General features: G+C 41.8%; 2 protein-coding genes across 11 annotated transcripts in view; one reads left to right on the top strand and one right to left on the bottom strand.

The window, feature by feature from the left end:
* The window catches only part of FAM178B (family with sequence similarity 178 member B), a 245,345-nt gene extending 237,746 nt beyond the window's left edge, over positions 1 to 7,599 (bottom strand). For 2 of the 10 annotated variants that reach the window (XM_087875809.1, XM_087875814.1), the window contains exons 1-2: positions 4,273 to 4,350; positions 2,475 to 2,641 (exon numbers count right to left, since the gene is read on the bottom strand). The gene's annotated coding sequence lies outside the window, so the exon portion shown is untranslated. Of the gene's footprint in view, positions 1 to 2,474; positions 2,642 to 4,149; positions 4,443 to 7,282 lie in introns of those variants that run through there. The other 8 variants (XM_087875807.1, XM_087875812.1, XM_087875813.1 and 5 more) reach the window with 7 other exon arrangements.
* Positions 7,600 to 9,853: 2,254 nt separating this feature from the next.
* On the top strand, positions 9,854 to 16,104 carry COX5B (cytochrome c oxidase subunit 5B). Its single transcript, XM_060683512.2, has 4 exons — positions 9,854 to 10,024; positions 12,220 to 12,290; positions 13,546 to 13,645; positions 15,874 to 16,104. The coding sequence occupies exons 1-4, from the start codon at positions 9,907 to 9,909 to the stop codon at positions 15,981 to 15,983; spliced, it is 399 nt and encodes a 132-aa protein (XP_060539495.1). The 5' UTR covers positions 9,854 to 9,906; the 3' UTR covers positions 15,984 to 16,104.
* Positions 16,105 to 17,124: the final 1,020 nt, after the last annotated feature.

Below are 17,124 nucleotides of genomic sequence, written 5' to 3'. Positions count from 1 at the left end.
AGGAAAAAAAAAACCCAATTGTTGTGGCAAAGACACAAATAGCCTTAATGGCCAAAAAAACCCCATCTTCAATATTTACAGTATTTTAATCCTGCTTTTCACACACACAGACCCCAAAAAAGGGCTCTTAAGACACTCTTACAAATCAATAGTAAAGAAATAAGCTTCTTCTGCTCCCAGATGTAACAACTATGTAGAGAAGGAAAAGAAAAGAAGGAACAGAAAAACTACTTCAGCCGCTCAAGCACCATACTTGCCCCTTTGTTACCTCAACCATGGTTTGTCTGCAATTAAGCCACAGCAGACAGCAGTTCCAAGTCAACCTTGGTAACCAGAGGGAACCGAAGAGATGGAGGGAGGCCGAGGCGGCTGATGACTCAACAGGATGATAATCACACCATCTGTTTAAATGACCATCTGCCTCCCCCTCAATGGCATCGTCTTTCTCTCTGGCTGCAAACCGATGGGCTAGCGCCCCCCTCCCACCTTTGAATTGGATAGCCCAACTGGCTAAATTGCAAAGCCCTATAGAAATGCAGCTAGCCCTCAACAACTCTAGAAAGCCTTAGTAAGAGCCCACCTAGAGTACTGCATCCAGTTTTGGACACACTATAAAAAAGATGTGGAGACTCTAGAAAGAGTGCAGAGAAGAGCAACCAGGAGGATGAGGGGACTGGAGGCTAAAACCTACGAAGAACGGTTGCAGGAACTGGGCCTGGCTAGTCTAGAGAAGAAAAGGACCAGGGGAGACAGGATAGCATCTTCCAATATTAGAGGGGCTGCCACAGAGAGGAGGAAGGGGGTCAAGCTATTTTCCAAGGCACCTGAAGGCCAGACAAGAAACAATGGATGGAAACTGAACAAGGAGAGATTCAACCTGGAAATAAGGAGGAATTTTCTGACAGTTGAGAACAATCAACCCATGGAACAGAAGTTGCCTTCGGAAGTTGTGGGAGCTTCATCACTGGAGGCTTTCGAGAAGAGACTGGACTGCCATCGGTCAGAAATGGTGTAGGGTCTCCTGCTTGGGTGGGGGGTTGGACTAGATGACCTACAAGGTCCCTTCTAACTCTGTTAATCTGCAATCTACTAAAGTTCGTTTAGCAACCATTCAAAGTTACCACAGCACCGAAGTGACCTAGGGCCGCTTTTCAGACTTACGACCGCTACAACAGAAAATTCAGACGCTTGGCAACTGACTCATATTTATGACGGTGGTAGCATCCCCAGGGTCACGTGACCCCTTTTTGCGACCTTCTGACAAGCAAAGTCCACGGGGAAGTCAGATTCACTGAACAGCTGTGTCACTAACTTAACAAACACAATGATTCCCTTAACAACTGTGGCAAGAAATGGGGCAAAATTCACCTAACACTTAACACTTAACAAAATCTCACTTAACAACCGAAACTTGGGGCTCACTGTGGTCATTAAATCGAGGACTACCTGCAATATAGCTCCAAGCCTTGAAGACTACAAAGCTTCAATTCTCATTGATCTGAGCTACGCACCCGGAACAAATACAACCACAAACCATCAAAGGTAGCTTGATGTTTGTTTGCTTGAGGCGGCTACCAGAGTGAAAGCAAACCCACCTCTCCCCTCGCTCCCTGCTTTCCCACCTGCCCAATTTTTTAACTCTCATCTCAACGTATTCTCATTGTTGCAGCAGGAATAATATTTGCACAAAGATGGAAAGCAGAGAAAATCCCTTTAGAAGGGGAAGTAATTAGAAAAAGTTTGGACTGCGCAAAGATGAATAGATTAATGATTAAAGAGAAAGAGGATACGGAATATTTTAAGATATGGGGGAAATTTTATGATTGGATAGAAAAGAGATATAAAGAATTTGATAAGCAAACAGGAGAAAGTTACATTAAATATATGTATTTTGGGGGAAATACTGAAATAGGATTTATGAAGGAAGAAATAAGGAGTAACAAAAAGAAGTCACCGAAGAAACACCGAGATGACACACGGAAGGACTGATGTATTATATGTTTGTTTGTCTTTAAAAAAAAACTTTTTATTAAAAAAATGTATTCTTTTTCGTTGTTTATTATTCCATTCCTTTGCTACTGTTACATTTACACTTTTCAGCCTCTGTGTGTATTGTGGTAAGCTGCTCACACAGCAAAGGTAAGCGGCAAATAAATTTAACGAATAAATAACTTTTGAGGCTAGTCCCTTGTGTAACCTGGGACTATCTAAGGTTTGGATTCTCACTGCAGATAACCAGGTGGAAAAAATCAGAGAGTTAAAGACAGATAATCGCATCAGGCAAACACAGTCTTAAGATAATGTAGTAGGTCTTTGGGGAAGGGAGATGTAGAGATTAATTCCAGTGTGAAAACTAGAAAAGAAAAGAAACAGCCTGGACTGCTAAAACAGGTGCTTCAGAAAAAGCAATTCTTACTACTTTAATGTTGGGATTTGCTGCATGTACACCTAAGTCAGGGCTGCTTAAAACTGACCTATTCCAGTTACCGCTCTTCCTGGTTTCCAGGGAAGTCATCAGTCCCACAAAAAAGTCCACGAAAAAAGTCCATGTGGCTTCATGCAGGATCCCAGCTGGATCCCAGATCGACAAAACAAGCACCTTCCAATTGCTCCATGACTCCCAGGATACAAGGAGACTGGACTAGGTGGGGATGGAAACGAATCAGAGAGACAACTAATGAGAAATTTCCTGACCATGAGAACAATTAACCTGTGGAACAGCTTGTCTCAAGGAATTTGTGGGTGTTCCAACACTGGAGTTTTTTTAAGAGATTGGACAATCATTTGTTTAGAATGGTATAGCAGGGGGTTGGACTAGATGACCTCCAAGGTCCCTTCCACCTATTCTATTCTACTCTATTCTCTTTTCTATATTCTATTTTGTTCTATTCCTTATTCTATTCTATTCTATTCCTTATTCTGTTGTATTCCTTATTCTGTTGTATTCCTTCTTCTCTTCTATTCCTTCTTCTCTTCTATTCCCTATTCTATTCTCTTCTATTCCTTATTCTCTTCTATTCCCTATTCTATTCCTTATTCTCTTCTATTCCCTATTCTATTCCTTATTCTGTTCTATTCCTTATTCTATTCTATTCCTTATTCTGTTCTATTCCTTATTCTATTCTATTCCTTATTCTGTTCTATTCCTTATCCTATCCTATCCTATCCTATCCTATCCTATCCTATCCTATTCCTTATTCTGTTCTATTCCTTATTCTATTCTCTTCTATTCCTTATTCTATCCTATCCTATCCTATTCTATTCCTTATTCTATTCTATTCCTTATTGTTCTATTCCTTATTCTATTCTCTTCTATTCCTTATTCTATCCTATCCTATCCTATCCTATTCTATTACTTATTCTATTCCTTATTCTGTTCTATTCCCTATTTTATTTTCTTCTATTCCTTATTCTATTCTATTCTATTGCTTATTCTGTTCTATTCCTTATTCTATCCTATCCTATCCTATTCTATTCCTTATTCTATTCTATTCCTTATTGTTCCATTCCTTATTCTATTCTCTTCTATTCCTTATTCTATCCTATCCTATCCTATCCTATTACTTATTCTATTCCTTATTCTGTTCTATTCCCTATTTTATTCTCTTCTATTCCTTATTCTGTTCTATTCCTTATTCTATCCTATCCTATCCTATTCTATTCCTTATTCTATTCTATTCCTTATTCTCTTCTATTCCCTATTCTATTTCTTTTCTTTTCTATTTCTATTTCATTTCTATTTCTATTCTATTTTCTCTTCAATTAATCAGTGGAACCACTTGCCTCCAGAAGATTGTGAATGGACTCCCAACACTGGAGGTTTGTTTGTTTTGTTTTGTTTGTTTCCCAAAGAAGAGATGGGGGACAGCCCTTTTGTCTGAGAAAAAAAAAAAAAAACACGATATACCAGCTCCTGCTTTTGAGCAGGGGGCTGGACTAGATGACCTCCAAGGCCCCTTTGTCATTCTTGCTAAGACCTTTCGGGGGCCCCGATTCTCTCTTCCACGTTTGCCCCAATGATTCCCACCCACCCCCAATTAAAAAAATAAACAAAAAAACAAAAAAAAAACCCTGACCTAAACTACCAATTAATTTAGTAAATTTAATTTAGTAAATCCTGGCTTTGAAACGAGGCGGGTCGTTTTGTACCTCTGCCAGATGGGCAGCTCGGTTCCTCCAATGCAATAGAGGCTGGAGGGGAGGGGGAGAGAGAGAGAGAGAGAGAGAGAGAGACCCCTCCCCCCAAAAAAGAGCCACCTGCACGCGCTCTACCTGCGTTCAAAAAAAAAAAAAACCGCTCTCGCTAACGGTCGTCGGCGTCTACCTCTTTCAAACGGCAACGCTCCCCCCCGAGAACAGCCAATCGGATGCCGGGATTGACCACGGAGCTAAGAATGAGAGCCAATCCCGGTCCAGCTATCCGAGCTCTCTCTCTCTCTCTCTCTCTCTCTCTCTCCCGCAAGTGGAGAGAAGAGGCGGGGACCCAGAGGAGTTTCAGCCAATCGGCGGCCTCGGAGGGAGAGGGTGGGGTGGGGAAATTAAGAAGAAAAAAAAAAGCGCGCTTCGGAAAGTCAAGGCCGGCCACGTGCTCTTGGAAGAGCTTTTGCAGCTGTCCGTTAGGGCTGGCGGGGGGGGGGGTGCGGCCCGCGGGGCCTTGTGGGAAATGGAGTCCCGCCTGGACTATGGAATAGAATAGAATAGAATAGAATAGAATAGAATAGAATAGAATAGAATAGAATAGAATAGAATAGAATAGAAAATAGAGTACAGGAGAATAAAATTAGGGATAGGAGAAAATTAATAGAATAGAATAGAACATAGACTAGGAATAGAAAATAGAGTACAGTTGAATAGAATAGAATAGAATAGAATAGAATAGAATAGAATAGAATAGAATAGAATAGAATAGAACTGAACTAGGAATAGGAATAGGAATAGGAATAGGAGAAAATTACTAAAATAGAGTATAGAATAGAATAGAAAATAGAGTACAGTCAAATAGAATAGAATAGAAAGGAATAAAAGAAAACGAATAGAATAGAATAGAAAATAGAGTAGTAGAATAGAATAGGAATAGGAGAAAATTAATAGAATAGAATAGAAAATAGAGTACAGTAAAATAGAACAGAATAGAATTAGGAATAAAAGAAAACTAATAGAATAGAATAGAATACAGAATAGAATAGAATAGAAAATAGAGTAGTAAAATAGAATAGAAAGGAATAAAAGAAAACGAATAGAATAGAATATAGAATAGAATAGAAAATAGAATAGAATAGAATAGAATAGAAAATAGAGTAGTAAAATAGAATAGAATAGAATTAGGAATAGGAATAGGAGAAAACTAAGAGTAGAATAGAATAGAATAGAATAGAATAGAATAGAATAGAATAGAATAGAATAGAAAATAGAGTACAGTAAAATAGAATAGAATAGAAAGGAATAAAAGAAAACGAATAGAGTAGAATATAGAATAGAATAGAATAGAATATAGAATAGAAAATAGAATAGAATAGAATAGAATAGAATAGAATAGAAAATAGAGTAGTAAAATAGAATAGAATAGAATTAGGAATAGGAATAGGAGAAAACTAATAGAATAGAATAGAATCTCAAACTTGGCAACCATAAAACTTGGACTTCAACTCCCAGAATTCCTAGTTTCGAAGTACTGGATGTATCTAACCACCCTTGGCCAAATAAAGTATTCTATTTCATTCTGTTTTATACTCATACTGTCGATGAGTGGTCCAAAATATTGCACCACTTTATTCCGTATTATCTTTTTAAATTAACTTTCGTGCTTGCATCGCTGTTTATTTTACAAACGTTTCATCTGCTAAAAGCCACTGTGTTAAAATTTGCATGAAGATTTTTGTAACTTTGCATTAATTAAAATGTAATGTGTTTTCACGGGTTGGCATTTTTAATACAGTTGCAATGGACCAGATTCTCGTTTCCGCACAGCATAGTCCCCACCACCTATTTATCGGTGACAAACTATTATTGGAAATTGAAAAATGGATGATGGTAGCTGCTTTTCCAACTAACAAATGTTATTAAAAGGCATAAGCTTTTGTGAACTGCAGCTCACTTTATCAAAGTCATTCTAATGAAATGAGCTGCAGAAAAGCCTCATGCCTTTTAATAAAACTACTTAGTTGGAAAACCTGCTATTGGACTTCTGTTTTTTTAACTGCATACCAGGGGTGAAATCCCAAATTTTTCCCTAATGGTTCTGTGGGTGTGGCTTGGTGGGCGTGGCAGGGGAAGGATACTGCAAAATCTCCATTCCCTCCCATCCTGGAGGAAGGATATTGCAAAATCTCCATTCCCACCCCACTCTGGGGCCAGCCAGAGGTGGTATTTGCCGGTTCTCCATACTACTCAAAATTTCTGCTATCGATTCTCCAGAACCTGTTAGAACCTGCTGGATTTCACCCCTGCTGCAGGCTAACACAATTCTCCTACAATGTCTTATTGGATATTTATATTCCCTTGCTACTGATCAGCAATATTTAGATTTAGCTTCTTTTAGAAAGTTGTGGGCAACTGTAGCATTTCTGCCAGGGTGATATGAAATAATCCATCCATATTTTTAATGTTTTTAGAAGTGTATATGTTAACAAAATGCAGTATTGGATAGAAGAGAAGAGGAAGAGGAAGAGGAAGAGGAAGAGGAAGAGGAATAGAATAGAATAGAATAGAATAGAATAGAATAGAATAGAATAGAATAGAATAGAATAGAATAGAATAGAATAGAATAGGTTTATTGGCCAAGTGTGATTGGACACACAAGGAAGTTCTCCTTGGTGCATATATCAATTTTATTTTATAGAATTATTAGATTCTATCCTTGTTTTATTTTATAGAATGTATGATTTACTTATTAAAGAGCAATGGTATTTTTTAACCTTATCTTTACCCCATGAAATCATTGGCTTTAGTAATTGGGTGGTGGGGGGAGAGATCACATAAAATCATATTTGCTTTTATGATTTGCAGGACCCTGAACTTGGCAAATATTAGCAGACGTAATCAAACCATATTTAAGATGAAAATCAGAATAAGCTGACAATAGCCGACAAATATTGTCAGGGAAAGAGTAAGTGATAAGGAGCACAAATTATACAATAACTAGAGACACAATCTCTTTGACCAAACTGCTTTCTTGTACAAATTCCCCCCCAAAAGAAGCACATTAGAAATTGATTTGTTCAATTGTTAGGACTGCCAATCTCAATAAATAATCATGTATAATAAAGAAATTGGTTGCTCTTACCCAAATCAGCCACTCTGTTCCTAATGACATGTATAGGGGGGAAAGTGATGTAACCACAGCTGCTTGCTTGAAAAATTTTGCCTTTTCTTCTAAGAGAACAGAATGAAATAAAACTCCAAAGTTCAGTTTTGCTGCCTTAAACGGGGATTAAAGTTTTTTTTCTCCCTACAGTACAGCATACTGTATACTCCTATAAGACAAAGTATGGAAGAAAGTGTAAAGTTGACCAGGTATTCAAGTTTGGTCCCAAAGCATCCTTGTGAGTAGACTCAGTTACTGCCATATGATTAACAATTAACTGAATGAAGAGGTCATTCTAGAATGAAAAGGACTGATTATGACAGTGCATTAGAATATTCTTTATTGGAATATTCATTACTGGCCAAGTATGATTGGACACACAAAGAATTTGTCTCCAGTGCATAAGTGATAAATCATAAGATAAAATCATAAGATACAAACAATAAATTATATCCTTCTCATAAGATAGCAATAGAAGATAGTAGGAAAGATGAGAAGGATAATAGCACTACAGCCCTACTAAATGGGTAAATATCTTTAGGCATAAGACAGTGCTGTGGGAATTAGGTATTTAGTAGAGTGATGGCATGGGGGAAAATTGTCTTTGTGTCTACTTGTTTTGGTATGAGACATTATACCATTTCAGACAAGTGAATAGAATAGAACAGAATAGAATAGAATAGAATAGAATAGAATAGAATAGAATAGAATAGAATAGAATAACAGAGTTGGAAGAGACCTTGGAGGTCTTCTAGTCCAACCCCCTGCTTAGGCAGGAAACCCTACCCCACTTTAAGACAAATGGTTATCCAACATCTTCTTAAAAACTTCCAGTGTTGGAGCATTCACAACTTCTGGAGGCAAGTTGTTCCACTGGTTAATTATTCTCACTGTCAGGAAGTTTCTCCTTACTTCTAAGTTGCTTCTCTCCTTGATTAGTTTCCACCCATTGCTTCTTGTCCTGCCCTCAGGTGCTTTGGAGATGAGCTTGACTCCCTCTTCTTTGAGTGCTTTTCTCCCCAAGAGGCAACTATACTTTTTGGGTTTTCTTTGAAGATGTTTTGCTTCTCATCCAAGAAGCTTCTTCAGCTCTGACTGGATGGTGGGGAAATTTGGATCTGGGACAATCATGACATGGATGACTGAGAATCTCCATAGACATGTAGACCCTATCATTTTATTTCTAAACAGGCTAGGTTTTGCATGTTAGCAAAAATGGATTTCGGCTAAAAGGAAAACATGTTTTTTTGAACTTAGAAAGAAGGCACGGACATCATGCTAAAAGGCTAACGTCCACTTTTATTAAAAGTGATATTTAGCCTTTTTTATAGCCTTTTAAATTGTCAATTGGGTTTTAGTTTGAATGTTTTAAATTTTGGGCCACAGTTATATAATGCTTTTAAAAATTTTAAATTTTGTATTGGTATGTGTTTTAGTTCCAGCTGTGCACCGCCTTGAGTCCACTAGGAGAAGGGTGGGATATAAATTGAATAAAATAAATAATAATAAATAATAATAAAAAAGCATTTTTCCCCTTCCTTCCGCTCAGTCATGTCCCGTTCTCCAAGACAACCTGGACAAATGTTTGCAATTTGGCAGGTGACATTTAGAATAGAATAAACAGAGTTGGAAGGGACCTTGGAGGTCTTCTAGTCCAACCCTCTGCTTAGGCAGGAAACCCTACATCACTTCAGACAAATGGTTATCCAATCTCTTATTAAACATTTCCAGTGTTGGAGCATTCACAACTTCTGGAAGCAAGTTGTTCCACTGATTCATTGTTTTAACTTTCAGGAAATTTATCCTTAATTCTAGGTTGCTTCTCTCCTTTATTATTTTCCACCCATTGCTTCTTGTCTTCAGGTGCTTTGGAGAAGAGCTTGACTCCCTCTTCTTTGGAGCAGCCCCTGAGATATTGGAAGGCTGCTATCATGTCTTCCCTAGTCCTTCTCTTCACTAAACTAGACATACCCAGTTCCTGCAACCATTCTTCCATGTTTGTTTGTTTGTTTGTTTGTTTTTATATGCTGCCCTTCTCCGGAGACTCAAGGCGGCTTACAATGCTTTAAGCAATAGCCTTCATACTTTTGTATATTTTTATACAAAGTCAGCTTATTGCCCCCACAAAGCGGGTCCTCCCGTCCCCTCATCATCTTTGTTGCTCTTCTCTCTGCACAATTCACAACTTCAATTTCACAATTTCAAGGAAACTACAGCAGCAAACAAGGAAAGAAAACTGAGAATAGCCTGGGGTGGGAGGTGGAGGGGGGCTACCCAAATTCAGAGACCCTCCAGAGGGGAGCCTGGGGGGGTGCAGACAGTGCCAACTCTTTGCCCAAATAACGGGCGCCTGACTTTGCAAAAAAAAAACAAAACACCACAATTCTCCACGTTTCAAATTTTCCCGCCTTTTCCCCTCATAAGGAAACCAGGGCTCGCCCGGCGGGGCGGGGCTACGTTAACCACGCCCACTACCCTTGAGCGCGGCGCACCGGAAAGGGCTAGGCGGCCATCTTGGGTAGAGAAGCGAGGAGGGGCACGTGACCGGAACTTCCTGCCCCCCCACAGCCAAAGGCGGAAGAGGCGTCCGTGAGGCGGTTGCGATGGCGTCAAGGTTACTGCGGGTCTCTGGAGCCTTGCGGGCTCTCCGGGTGGGCCCGGCTGCCCTGGGGAAAGGGCCGGCGCCTCTGGCGGCGGGGTCTCGCGAGGCCAGCTCCGGAGGTGAGCTTTTCTCGGGCGGGCTCATCTTTTCCTCCCTCCGAGGCTTAAGACTACCCTTCCCATCATCCACCGCCCGGCATGGAGGGAGGGAGGGAGGGAGGGAAGGGCCTGCTTGAAGCCAATTGTGGGGGGGGGGAGTGCCTCAGGTTGTGTAAAAAGGGGGTGTTGCTGAGGCGCCTTTTCGTACCTGAAACTAAGCCGAAAATGATCTGAGTTTCTGTGTGTGTATATTTTTATGTGTCTACATGTACATGTGTGTGCATTACATATATACACAAACATGTATGTGTGTGTGTGTGTGTGTGTGTATATACACACACACACACACTCACATTAAAACAGCCAAAAATTATGAGTTTCTGTGTATGTAAATATGTGCATGCATACATATCTGTACATACATGCATATGCACACACATAATTTTTGGCTTGGTTTTAGTGCGTGTGTGTTATATATAACATATGTATAACATATATATCTAACATATAACATATAATATATTGTGTTATATATATATATATATAATACACGTATATATTTGTGCGCACATATATATGGGGGGTGATGTGTCTTTTTACCATGGGACTATAGACTATATATCTAAAAATAATCACAGGAGTGTAGAGTATATATACATAGCAGTGGTGAAATTCAAATTTGTTTACTACCAGTTCTGTGGGCATGGCTTGATGGGCGTGGCAGGGGAACTGTAAAATCTCCATTCCCACCCCACTCCAGGGGAAGGATACTGCAAAATCCCCATTCCCTCCCCACTCCTGGAGGAAGGATACTGCAAAATCCCCATTCCCACCCCAGTGCAGGGGAAGGATATTGCAAAATCTCCATTCCCATCCCACTCCTGGGAGAAGAATATTGCAAAATCTCCATTCGCACCCCATTCCTGGGGAAGGATATTGCAAAATCCCCATTCCTATCCCACGGGCCAGCCAGAGGTGGCATTTGCCGGTTCTCCGAACTACTCAAAATTTCCGCTACCAGTTCTCCAGAACCTGCTGGATTTCATCCCTGATACATAGGGTCTAGAGTGTGGTGATAAAATGACACATCACCTATATAATGAATAGGTATTCCATATATTAAATATAACAACAATGCTAAAAGATGCATGCTACAATAAAAGAGCAACAGCCACCCTCCATAAAAAATAACTGTAGAAACACAGCAGCCTCATTGTTCTGCAATAGATGAGCTTTTAGGTTTGATCAGTGATTCTCTGGTATTTATTTGATTGATGTATTATTGATATATTCTTCCATTCTTTTTCATTATTTCATATTATTTTACTTCTGTTCTGTTTCCCCCCCCCCTTTTTTTAATTACTGTAAGCCACCTACAGAAGCCCCGTGGTGAGATAGGCAGCAAATGCATTTAACAAACAAAGATAGGACAAATTGATTTTTATATATGACAATAAAATGAACGTATAGCTATCCAGCTGCTATGGAGCTAAACAGAAATTGTGGGGATGCTAGATAAAATATTCGGAGCCAGATTAATACACTCCATTTTATATGGGGCTGGTAGATTTTCTTTAGCCTTGTGGTTAGATTACTGGGAGACCATTCTAGAAGAAGTTGCTGTTTTCAGGGCAAGCAAATGTTTCATATAGCCTTTCAGCCCTCTGCTGCGGCTCCCTGTGACTCAAAATATGCGTCACAGCTGCCAATGTGCAACACCCGCCGGCACGTGATTTATTGAGCTTTTCAACCCCTGGTAGGTCAACGATGGATAAATCCAAGAAAAGAAAAGTTTCAAAAGAAAAGAGAACATTTAATTCAACTACCTATGCTAGTTTTGTGGCCGCTCAAGAAATAGACACGGGAAGGGTTTTGTGGCTCCCGGTGTTTTCTTTTCTGTGGGAAACGGCTCCAAATGGCTCTTTGAGTGTTTAAGGTTGCAGACCCCTGCACTAGCTGGTTTAGTGGCTAAGACACTGAGCTTGTGGATCAGAAAAATCAGCAGTTCGGCGGTTCGAATCCCTAGTACAGGTCTCCTGCGTCAGCGGGGGGTTGGACTAGATGACCTCCAAGGTCTCTTCCAACTCTGTTACTGTTACATCTTACATATGATATCAAAGAATATTGGGCTTTATTTTTAGCCACGGGGGAGGGGGGGATTTCTGAGCAGAATAGGAATCTTTCAGATTACCTAATATTGTCCTTCTCTACCCCAGGTATGGCTACTGATGAAGAACAGGCCACAGGAATGGAGAGGAAAGTTTTGGATACTATAAAGAAAGGAGTGGTGAGCAACACTTCTTTGAGCAATGATACTTTCACATGCCAAAACAGTTGACCGTAAGGAACCTCGGCCCTTTCTTGGAGGGGAAGCATTTTAGTTACCTCACTCGTCATCACTTACCTTCCAGACTTGATTAAAAGGGTCTGCTACTGAGTCTGCCCAAAGCCAACCCTATCCTCCACCGAAGCTCTGTAAATCAGGGGTGTCAAATTCAATTTCATTGAGGGCGGCATCAGCGTTGTGTTTGACCTTGGAGGGGGCGGGGTGGGGGGCTGGCCAGCTTGACATCACTTGTGTCAGGAGCACCTGTGGTGGCCAAGTGCTAATGCAGGACTTCCCTCAGATCCTCCCTCCCTCTCATCTTTCCTTCCTTCCTTCCTTCCTTCCTTCCTTCCTTCCTTCCTTCCTTCCTTCCTTCCTTCCTTTATTTATTTAGCATATTTATATGCTGCCCTTCTCTGGAGACTCAGGGCGGCTTACAATGCGTTGAGCAATAGCCTTCATACTTTTGTATATACCTGCTTAGTAGGGCTTTCACCCCCCCCCAGCGGTGTTCTTTTTTATACAAAGTCAGCTTATTGCCCCCACAAACCGGGTCCTCATTTTACCTACCACGGAAGGCTGAGTCAACCTTGAACCAACCTTCCTTCCTTCCTTTCCTTCTTTCCTTTCCTTCTTTCCTTTCCTTTCCTTCCTTCTTTCCCTTTCCTTCCTTCCTTTTCGTTCCCTCTTCCTTCTTTTTCTTCCTTCCCATCTTCCCTTTTTCTTTCCTTTTTCCTTTCTCCTTTTATTTTGCTTTTAGTTTGTTTTAATAGCCTCCTCCCAGTGAAAATGGAGCTCAGGGGGTACCGCGTGCATTTTTGCTGGCAGAGGCACAAGCCGGTCCTTTTCTGTTTCCAGGCCAGCTCCACGGGCCAAATTTAAGCACCCCCACGTGCCAGATCCGGCCCACGGGCCTCGTTGTAGATGGAGACAGACGATTTTGTCAAACAATCAACAAGGAAGGCCTTTTGACATCTAGACTGCTTCAGAATCCAGCTTAAGCCATGATTCATGACTTGAAGTTGGGAGTCGGAAGGGTTTAGTTAAATCCTTGGCCTGGGGGCTAGTTCCCCTAATGGCAGGATCGGATAATGAAATGCTTGAGGATAAAAACGATCAAAAGAGAATTTAGAATTGGCACACTAAGGACGGCACACGGGTACATAATTTCAAGGGCTTTAACCTTTCTCTCTCTCTCTCCCTCTCCTGGTTGTAGGATCCTTATGGAGTATATCCATCCAAACCGTACGGGGGAACAAAAGACGACCCCCACCTTGTCCCCTCCTTGACAAACGTGAGGCTCGTGGGCTGTATCTGTAAGTGGCACCTCCTACAGTAGACGTGTTTCTGGAAGGGTCTGCAATGATCTCTGAGCTCAGTTTTCTTGCAGGCGTTTTTTAACCAAACTAGGTAACATCATCAGTGCTAATACGTTGACGATACCTAGTGTGGGTAACGAGAAAACAACCAGGCTCAGAGAGAGCACCAAGGGCCCTTCCTTTCTACCCTGAGCTGCAAATATTCTCCTTTTATTGAGACCAGTTTCTTGAACAATGTTTACCGCCTCCCAAAAGATGATTGAGGGAAGGCGTTTGAAATCGTGGTTGGAGGAAGAACTATTGTACTTGATGCAGGGAAAAAAAAGGCCACATCCTCTGAACCAGGGTTGAGGGGGGGGATCTTAAAACCGCTTTCCCCTCAGTAGGGCAGGGGGACAGACCGGATCCAAGGGCGAACAAGGTGTAATTTGAAGCAAAGGGCAGTGTTTTCCAACCTCAGACATTTTAAGATGGGTGGACTTCAACTCCCAGAATGATGCTGGCTGGGGAATCCTGGGAGTTGGAAGTCCACGTTATCTTTAAAATGGCCGAAGTGAAGAAAGTCTGACTAGAGAATTTGTCTGCAAGGCCTCAAAAGCAGTTGCCCCTGATGCCAACCTCATGTGACACCCCCCACCCCCCACCCCAAAGTTGCAGCCTGATCCCGGAGAAAGACGCCTTTCGGTCAGGGAGTTGCCAAGGTCTGGCAATTCTCCGAGGAGCAACTGGGTGGAAACTAATCGAGGAGAGAAGCAACCTGGAATTAAGGAGAAACTTCCTAACAGTGAGGACAATTAACCAGTGGAACAGCTTGCCACCAGAAGTTGTGGGTGCTCCATCACTGGAGGTCTTTAAGAAGAGACTGGACAGCCACTTGTCTGAAATGGTATGTAGTGATGGCGAACCTATGGCACGCATGGCGGAAGTGGCACACAGAGCTATCTCTCCGGGCATGCCAGCTATCTCCCGTTGCTATTCTGGGTTCCGGTGCGCACCGGCCAGCTGGTTTTTGCGCGCCGGGAGCACCGGAAATCAGAGCAGCTCCCTGGCGCGCATGCACTCGGTGCCGAAAAGGTTCGCCAACACTGGTATAGGGTGCCTTGCTTGAGAAGGGGGCTGGACTAGAAGACCTCCAAGGCCCCTTGCAGCTCTATTCCGATTCTGACTGCGCCGTTTGCCCCTTAAGCTGTCAGGCACTTTTCCTTTTGTCTCTGAAATATTGTGCAGTTTTGGCTATTTGGTCTCTCTCTTCCCAAAGCGTCTGCTGAGAATGCTTCCTTCTCTCATTTGAACAGGCCTGGTCACAAGAAGGAATCCTTCGGAAACTTCTTCTTTAGGCTTGCTGTTTCACTCCTTTATTCCTGCAACCACATACATTTTCTTACCAAAATTCCAAAGGATTCAGAGGGTTGCCTTTTAAAAAAAACAAAACAAAAACTTGAGCGGTTAGGTTTTGCTTATTTATTTATTGAATTTATTTGCCGCCCGCATAGCAAGTGACTCTGAATGGTGGCCTAGAGGTGGAGTTCTCGCCTCGGGAGGCTCCGAGTTTGATTTTAGGTGGAGGCAGATTATTTCTCTCTCTGGGCCCTCTTAGAATAAATCTGCTGAATAAAAACTCTGCATTGACGACAGGAAGGGCATCCGGCCAGTAAACACTCAGCTCAGGGGTGAAATGCTCCCAGTTCGGACCGGATCGCCCAATCCGGTAGCGATGGCGGCAGGTGGTTCAGAGAACTGGTAGCAAAAATCCCTGCCCCCCCCCCCCCAAAATGCCCGGCTGAGCCGCATGATCATCAGAGGCTGTTTTTTTTTTTACTTTTTAAAGCATTTTTTCTGCAACCTCTTAAGGTTATAGGGGAAAAAAATGCCTTTAAAAGCCTCTGGCGATTCCAGCTGAGTTGCCTGATGGTCAGAGGCTTCTAAAAGCATTTTTTTTCCCCGCAACCTCTTAAGGTTGTAGAAAAAAATGCTTTTAAAAGTGGGGGGGGGAAGTTGGCCACGCCCACCCAGTCAAATTACCCCCCCAAGCCACGCCCACCAAACCGGTAGTAACAAATTGTAGATTTCACCCTTGACTCAGCTCCATTCAGTTGCCCAGACTGCACCTCCACAAGGGATTATGGGGGTCATTAAAAGACGACGATAGCAAATGACTCTTGAGCATGTACATGTTTCTAATGCTTCTGGAGCATTCTCACAATCTCCTTTCTGCCCTTTCCTAGGCGAGGAAGATGCCACGGAGACGTACTACATTTGGCTTCACAAAGATAAAATAGAGCGCTGCCCTTCGTGTGGGGCCCATTTCAAACTGGTTCCCTGCGAATTGCCCTGAAAGGCTGCAGAACCCGAATTCTTACTTTTTTGGGGGGAAACACGGGCTCGAGCCAGAAATCTTGAATAAGTTATGAGGTCCTGTTATTTTCTGAAGCTTAATAAAAAGTCTTTCGACCCATTGTGTGAAACACATCCTTTGCGCGTTCTGGGTTTGTGTTTAAAAAATGCAATTTTAAGAGCTTCGAATAAGGTGGAGGAAAAAATGGCATTTGTCAGTTTCAAAGAAGCGGATTTGTTTCCCTGAAATTTTCTTCTGGAATTATGTGTGGACAGAAATGCCATGGCTGATGTGGGATCTTCCTCTCGGTGAATGTAAATTAACAAAGATCGCAGCGCCATCAGCCTTTATTGAAGGTAAATTGCAGCTGTTTTTAAATAGGGCCATGCAGTGAACATGGGAGTTCTCCCAGCACCATCATCATCTTAAACCAAAAATAACAACCTGGCTCAGGGAAGTCCACAGGTCATAAAAGTTTGCTCACCCCAGCTTAACTCGAGGTTGAACAGCACAGCTGTACAAGTCCTGAGCGGGGGAAAAAACAGCTTGAAGGTTTTCCCAAAATAATTTTAGTGGGTGTTGGAACTCTATAAACAGGTTCTACTATTTTCTATTCCACATAAAATATTTCTGAACGGCTTCCCCTGAATAAAAGCATCCAGAGTAATGAGTGGCAATGGAAAAAGACGGCTTATTTTTCCATATCGCGGAATAAAATCAAGTTTCTTAAGAATCGGGGTGGGCTTGCACAATAGGCCCCCTTGTTGCCATGCCACGCAGTTTTCTGATGCCCAAACCTAAATCTCGGCCCACTTTCCTCTCCAACTTCAATAACCAGAAGATGAGAGACTGAACGTGGCTAAAGTTTGAAGATGATTGCAAAACAAGAAGGTGCCTGGACAGAACCAGCTGGCTTATAGATTCCATAAACTTTTAAAATAAAAATACCTAAAACTGGACAAATGAAATTTAATAAAATGAAATTACACGTCGTCCTCAATTTGCAGCTCACTTATGAGGGCTCAATGTTCTAACAAGCTTTCAAAAAAGCGATGGTCTAGGCCAGGGGTCCCCAAACTTGGCAGCTTTTAAGACTTGTGGACTTCAACTCCCAGAATTCTCCAGCCAGCAATTCTGGGAG

This window comes from Pantherophis guttatus, chromosome 9, assembly GCF_059756535.1.
Source record: "Pantherophis guttatus breed Tessera chromosome 9, ASM5975653v1, whole genome shotgun sequence".
NCBI classification, from domain to species: domain Eukaryota; kingdom Metazoa; phylum Chordata; class Lepidosauria; order Squamata; family Colubridae; genus Pantherophis; species Pantherophis guttatus.
Note: the sequence above shows the minus strand (reverse complement) of the source record. Positions and strands in the feature narration are given on the sequence as shown.

What these genes read in the sequence shown, in the direction of transcription:
- COX5B (XM_060683512.2), top strand. Translation starts at nt 9,907, where the DNA reads ATGGCGTCAAGGTTACTGCGGGTCTCTGGAGCCTTGCGGGCTCTCCGG. An exon ending in TCGCGAGGCCAGCTCCGGAG is followed by an intron (nt 10,025 to 12,219) that starts GTGAGCTTTTCT and finishes TCTCTACCCCAG; the next exon opens with GTATGGCTACTGATGAAGAA. An exon ending in GAGGCTCGTGGGCTGTATCT is followed by an intron (nt 13,646 to 15,873) that starts GTAAGTGGCACC and finishes GCCCTTTCCTAG; the next exon opens with GCGAGGAAGATGCCACGGAG.